The 7,018-nt window shown below is 35.2% G+C and overlaps 1 protein-coding gene across 1 annotated transcript; it reads right to left on the bottom strand.

Annotated features, from left to right (window-relative positions):
• Positions 1-2,989: 2,989 nt before the first annotated feature.
• LOC128134157 (uncharacterized) lies at positions 2,990-4,933 on the bottom strand. The gene is made up of 3 exons (XM_052771624.1): positions 4,454-4,933; positions 4,057-4,348; positions 2,990-3,621 (listed from the first exon to the last, which is right to left on the bottom strand). The coding sequence occupies exons 1-3, from the start codon at positions 4,931-4,933 to the stop codon at positions 2,990-2,992; spliced, it is 1,404 nt and encodes a 467-aa protein (XP_052627584.1).
• Positions 4,934-7,018: the final 2,085 nt, after the last annotated feature.

Below are 7,018 nucleotides of genomic sequence, written 5' to 3'. Positions count from 1 at the left end.
GGTTGTTGGATGTATACTTCGCGATCTATCTCTCTGTGTAGGAATGCACATTTAACGTCCATTTGGAATACTTTGAAGTTCTTATGCGCAGCATATGCAAGAAAGATACGAATTGCTTCAATTCGAGCAACTGGGGCATACGTTTCATCGTAGTCGATTCCTTCTTGTTGTGAATATCCTTTGACTACAAGACGTGCCTTGTTTCGACAAATGATTCCTTGATCGTCAGTCTTGTTTCTGTATACCCATCTTGAACCTATAACAGTAACATCGGGTGGAGTAGGAACAAGATTCCATACGTCGTTTCTTTCAAATTCTGCTAGCTCTTCTTGCATAGCTTTTACCCAGTCTGGATCTTTTATAGCAGAATGTAAGGTTTTGGGTTCATTTGTGGATAAAAAGGCTCCAAATAAGCATTCATTTGTGGATGCGGCTCTAGTCTGAATGGCTAAGTTGGGATCTCCGATGATTTGGTCAGTTGGATGATTTCTGGTCCACTTTATTAAGCGATTCTCTTCCGCGATAATAATTGGAGTTTCAGTATCCCATTGTTCTTCTCCAGGAGTTTCATCTTGGAATAGGTTTGAAGGTTCCCCCATAAATGATGCATTGGGGTTGTTTTGGCTATTTGGGGATTGGGCATTTAAAGGAGGATTTGGTGTTTGTTCCAAAGAGGAAGTATGTGTTGGTGGTTCCCCCTCGAATTGATCTGCATCATTTTGGTTTGTTTGTGGAATAACTTCACTGGGTGTTCCTGTAGGATCAATTAAAGTAGTTAGAAGTTCAGAATTGTAAGCAGTTTTTGGTTGTTCAAAAAGTAAATCAAGATCGATTTCAATGTCTATGTCAGGAGAAGGTGTTTGTTGAATTGGATTTTGAAAAATATTTTCAATCATTTTTGAACCAAAATGTTCACGATAGAGTTCGGTTCCTTCTTTCGACAACACCGTTCTGTTGTGGAGTGTGTGGGGCTGAGAAGTTATGTTCAATTCCTTTGTCTTTGAGAAATGAATCTAGAGTATTGTTTTTGAACTCTCAACCATTATCACTTCGGATTCTTCGAACAGGTCGTTTCAGCTTCAGCTCGATTTGTTTGATGAAGTTGATCATCTCTTCAGGTGCTTCTGATTTTAGTCTTAAGAAAAAGACCCAAGTAAAGCGCGAGAAACCATCAACGACAACAAGAATGTACTTCTTCCCTTGTATGGTTTGGGTTTTGGCAGGGCCACAAAGGTCTATGTGCAACAATTCTAGTGGTTCGGATACACTAGATTCTGAGATGCTTTTGTGAGTGGATCTGGAAAGTTTTCCTTTTTCACATGCGGCACAAAGAGTTTCGTTATCAAGCTTCAGAAGTGGTAGCCCTCGAACAAGATCATCGCCGATTAATTTGTTGATGTACCCAAAGTTTAGATGGGAAAGGCGACGGTGCCATAACCAACTAATATCTGCTGGGGCTTTAGATAGCAGACATATATCGGGTTTACCGTAGATAAGATCCATGTCAAGTGGATACATATTTCCGGCATGGTCAGAATCAACTATAACATCTTTTGTTTTGGCGTCCATGATCAAGCTTCGTTGTTTGGTGAAAAGAACTTCAAGATTGTTATCACACAGTTGAGAAACACTGATGAGGTTGTGTTTCAGGTCATCGACGAAGGCAACTTTCTTTATGGTAAAATTACCATTTGTTATATTTCCATAACCTTTGATTTTTGCTTTCATGTTGTTTCCGAAGGTAACATCTTGATTGGTTTGTATAGGTTTGAAGTCACGTAAGTAGTTCCGGTTTCCTGTCATATGCTTGGAGCAGCCACTATCAATATACCATGTATCATCATTGGGTTCTCCAGCATTAAGTACCTACAATCAGACAGAAAGTTTAGGTACCCAAATCTGAATGGGTCCTGGTTTGTCAGTTGTTATTTTGGGTGCTTTGCTTGATGAATTTCTTTTATCATTTGACTTCACATTATTGTAATGTTTTGGTTTATGACAATGGAATGGTTGAGGTTTGATTTGATCTATTAAGTTTACCCAAAATGTGATTTGTTTTTGAAAGCCTGTGGGTTGATAAGATCTGTGATTTGGTGAAAGATATCCTAGATGTGAAGGTTTGTTTGAAAAGTTTTCTTCATATCTGGGATGTGATGGGCGGTTTTGAAAAGCTTTTTGATGATGATGGTGTGAAACTTTCTGATGTGATGGTTTTTGAAAGTTCCTTGAATGATTAAAAGTGATATCTTGAAAGCGGTTTTCAAAAGGTTTTGGAAAAGGTTTTGGTTTTTGTTTGGAAACCTATTTATGAGGTATGACGTAGGGTTTAACTGGTTTCTTTGATTGGTTTTCAAAAATGTTTGGCATGATAAGTGGGGTTTTGGTGACTTGAATGGATTTTTTGCTTGTTTGTTGTTTCTTGGAGTATTTTTGTCCCAGACTAGTTTTTCCAACAATTGATGAAGTCATTGTAGGAAAAACAGTTGGTATATAAGTACTACCATCCTCATAAGAGGAATTTTCTCCATTCAAAAAGTTTTTGAGTTTAGTGGTTCCATCGGTATGTTTGATTTGGTGAGTTAAAGAACTTGCAGAGTTTGTTTCAGAATTTACAACTCTTTTGAAAGACTTTTTGGAAACACTGAAAGCAGTATCATCTGGACTACAGTTGATAACTGTTTCGTCATCTGAATCTTCCTCATTAAGAGATGTGAAAAGATCTGGTAGAGTAGATTCAGAGTTTTCACAATTCGTCATGTATTCCTGTTTTGCTTGTTCAATTTCAAAGGATTCTCTTCCAATTCCTGGTCTATAATTCGTATCAATTTTGCCAGTTCCTAAGGTGTTTGCCTTTGTGAAAATATCATCACTTAGTTTTCTAGCAACTTTGATAGAATCCATATTCCACATCAGTCTTTTATTCTCGGTTTTAAGAGAATTGATTTGTTTTAAAGAATCAGTCAGTTTTTCATTTAGAATATTGTATTTATCAGTTGATTCTTGAAAGTCTTGTTTCAACTGAAGGATTTCCATTTCTAAAACATCTTTTGTTTACAGAAGAAATGATTGACTGATCTTTTAGTTCCAAATCCCTTTTCTGAATTAGGGACTGATTTAATTGTTCCAAGACGTGATTATAATCTTCTGATTTTCTTTCAACGTCTCTTTCCAATTTGCTTTTAGTTCTTGTTGATTCTCCAAATTTGAGTTGCAAGGTTTGTAACTCAGATTTGCAAATATCATAATTGACCATTGTGTCATGATATGTTTTGAGATCAGTTTCCAGACTAGTCTCAATTTTGGTTATGTGGGACTCAAAAATTGTTTTGGAAAAACCAAGTTCAGAGATCATAGACCATACTTGTTCTATGACGTTTGGAGCTCTTGAAGGTATTTCAACACCAACTACGAAGCAGAAGTTTGATTGTGCTTGTTCATTATCAGCTTCGTCATCAGATGTTGGCCAGTATTCTACGCTTGGTTCATGGATTGCCATCAATGCTTTTTGCTTTTCTTGGTTTTCCAGTTTCTTCAATTCATCGGCTCTTTGAGCATAGTATGTTGAGTCTTTGATTTTAGTTTTGTTTTTGGCTCGGCATTCTCTGGCATAGTGATTTGTTCCTTTGCAGTTGTGACAAATGATCACTTCTTCATCACTTTCATCCTTTTGACTTTTAATCGGAAGTCTATCAGGTGCTTGAGTTTGGGTTTGTTGGGAAGGTTGAGAATGGTTTTGTTGGAATCCAAAATTTTGGTTGTTTTGAAAACCATTGTTTTGATTGTTGTAACCTTGATTTTGGAAACCTCTATTTTGATTTTGAAAACTGTTGTTTGGATTGTGATTATGACCTGAGTTGGGATCGTTTTGAAATCCCTGGTTTTGAAAACCTTGGTTTGAGTTATTTTGGAAAGAAGGTCTTTGAGAATTTTGTCCAAAGTAAGGTCTTGGTTGAAAACCTGAGTTATTTTGTCCAAAAGACGGTCTTGGTTGAAAACTTGAGTTATTTTGTCCAAAAGATGGTCTTGTTTGAAAATTTGGTCTAAAGTTTGATTGACCATGATTTGGGATAAATCTCTGGAGATTTGTGTTTGCAACCAAAGCACACAGTTGTTGATAATCTGCTTCATCATTTGAATCAGACTGGAAGGATTGGTTTTGAAAAGATGTAGTCTGATTAAAATGATTAAAGTTTTGATCATTGTAAGGTGTTTGGTTTTGAGAAGTTGTGGACACAAGAGCAAGTGGTCCTCCAAAAGCTGCAATGGTTGGTGGGTCAATCGAGGATTCATACGATTGAAGTTCTCCATACAAATTGTACAAAGATTCGGTATGAATAGCTGGATTTCCCTGAATAATGAGTTTAACCATTTTCCAGCTTTCGAAAAGATTGTTTAAAAACTTGAGATTTATCTCGTGTTGTGTCTTTTTGATACCCAAATTGTTCATTTTAACCATAATCAAATTGAACCTATCATGAGCATCATGGATAGTTTCTGATGAAAGCATTTTGAAATTATCGAATTCATTCAAAACAGATGTTCTTTTGTTTCCGATAATTCTTTTATTTCCACAAAAACGATTTTTCAAATTTTCCCAAATTTGATTTGCGGTTAACATCATAATGTCATCCATTTGACTTAGAATACTGTGAGGTATTCCAGACACAAGTTCCTTTTTGGCTTGGAGTTCCAACTTTCTTATGATATCGGTTTGAGTGGCTTGATTCGTAGCAAGAGTAGCCATATTTTCTGGAGTAACATACGTTCCTTCTACACACTTCCAGATATCTTCATTTATAGCGTTAAGATGAAGATTCATACGGCCAACCCACGAATTATACTCTTCAGGAATAAGTATGGGTGCCCGTGAACCAGATCCTAAGCTATTTGCAATGGACACAGAGTTCATGTTGGAGTAATTTGCCAAAGACATTTTTTTTTTAAAAGGATTTTGAACAAGTGATATTAAAATGAAATTTTTAAAGACAAGCTTATGGAAGGTTTATAAACGCTATAACCAAAAGTTTTTCGACAAAAATTTCAAGGTAAATCACACAAGCTCTGATACCAATTGTTGGATATTATTCCTTTTATATCAGCTCAGATACCGATTGTTGGAAATATAAAAATCTGATTACCACAACAAAAGGCTCGGCTACCAATTACTGTGTGACAGATATATGAGTTAAAGGTATAAGATATAGATATGTATAAAGAATAATAATTGCGGAATAAGTATAAATATGAAAGCTATAATAATATAAATGATTGTATTTAAATGACGTAAAACTATAAATAATATAAATGACTGTATTTAAATAACATAAAGCTATAAATAATATAAATGAATATATTTAAATGACATAAAGCTATAATAAAGTATATAAGTATATAAATATATATCAAGTAGGTTCGTCAATAAATTGACTGAACTGGACTCGTGGAACGACTGGTCGATATTTGTTCTCTTGGAAGGACCGGTCGATATTGGGACTCTTGGAACGACTGGTCGATATTTGTTCAAAGATCAATCCGGTATTTGATAAGTAGTAAAAAGTTCATTTTCATGTAAAATGGGTTGTTTACAAAACAGTGCAAAATACACGAGTCATGTATTTGTATACGGGTATCGGGTGTTTTGAGGAGATTTGATGAGGTTCGAGTGGGTATTTGGAGGGTGTTAGGAGGTGGAATAAGGTTGTAATTTTGGTGGTGTAAGGCAGCAAAGATGGTGAAGTTGAAGGAGCTTTGGGTGGTGATGGATGTAGATTTTCGGAGTGAATCTCTCTGGATAGCCAATTCTCTCTCGCGTCTCTTTGGGGTTTCCCGTGGTCAAAATCGTCCACAAAAATTTCTATATGTAGGTAAGGTTCTGAAGAATTGATGGTGAAAATCTCCCTAGTAGTATTTTTTCTGTGTTGTGCTCGCTTTTATGTTTTCTAACTTGAAGATTCTGAACTCAAAAACATAAATCTCTCTGGATAGCCAATTCTCTCTCGCGTCTCTTTGGTGTTTCCCGTGGTTAAAATCGTCCACGAAAATTTCTGAATGTAGGTAAGGTTCTGAAGAATTGATGGTGAAAATCTCCCTAGTAGTATTTTGGATGTGTTGTGCTCGGTTTTTTCTTTTCTAACATGCAAATTCTGATGTCGAAAAACAGCAAGGTGGTGATGGTTGTGGTGATTTGAAAGGGTTTTTGGAGGAGGTTTAAGGAGGATTTTTGGAGGGTGTTTGGAGAGTATTTTGAGGTTGGAAGGAGGTTGATATAAGGTGGTGATGGTGGTAAAGATGATGATCTTAAAGTTTGATGAAGAACCTTTGATGAAGATGATGAAGATGGTTGATAGTGTTCTTCATTTAACTTGTTGATCTTTATGTTCTTGATGTTTGTTGTTTGGTGATTGAGAGAGTTTTATGTTCCAGGGAATTACAAAGAAAAATGAACAATCACACACACACTTTTTAACACTACAAAACTCATGTATACATATACTTGAATGAATAAATATCTTAAGCACTTGAGTTTTTTTGTTGAAAGGAAGGGTTGATCATGCAACTTGTAGTAGGAGCTAGGAAGTCAAAGTTGTAGTAGAGGTCTAAGAGAAAAAAACGTGTGATGGGGTTTTGCTTCTTCATCTTTGACTTATTGACCTTTATTTGTAGACTTTTCCATTTGTTTGACTTTTCAACATACAACATATATATAATACATACATATAATACATACATATATATATATATATATATATATATATATATATATATATATATATATATATATATATATATATATATATGTATATATATATATATATATATATTGTTGAAACTGTTTAGTCGCACAACTAAATTTTCTCGTCTATGCGTTTTTTGTCATTCGCGTGCTTTCGTATTTTCCGTTTTGATCACGCATTCATGCAACCTGAAATAACTGATAATATTTGTTAGATTGTATAAAAACAGTTCATCTTATTTCAGTGATGGTCACATACAAGGTTACATAAGAACATTTTTCAAC

The sequence above is a fragment of the Lactuca sativa genome, chromosome 5 (genome assembly GCF_002870075.4).
Source record: "Lactuca sativa cultivar Salinas chromosome 5, Lsat_Salinas_v11, whole genome shotgun sequence".
Classification (NCBI taxonomy): Eukaryota; Viridiplantae; Streptophyta; class Magnoliopsida; order Asterales; family Asteraceae; genus Lactuca; species Lactuca sativa.
Note: the sequence above shows the minus strand (reverse complement) of the source record. Positions and strands in the feature narration are given on the sequence as shown.

Bases quoted from the DNA above. Each gene is read 5' to 3' on its own strand.
- LOC128134157 (XM_052771624.1), bottom strand. From the start codon at position 4,933: ATGTCTTTGGCAAATTACTCCAACATGAACTCTGTGTCCATTGCAAAT. The intron at 4,349-4,453 runs GTTAAAATGAAC...CTCATTATTCAG, and splicing joins ATAGGTTCAATTTGATTATG to GGAAATCCAGCTATTCATAC. The intron at 3,622-4,056 runs GTCAATCAAACT...ACAACTGCAAAG, and splicing joins GAGATTTATCCCAAATCATG to GAACAAATCACTATGCCAGA.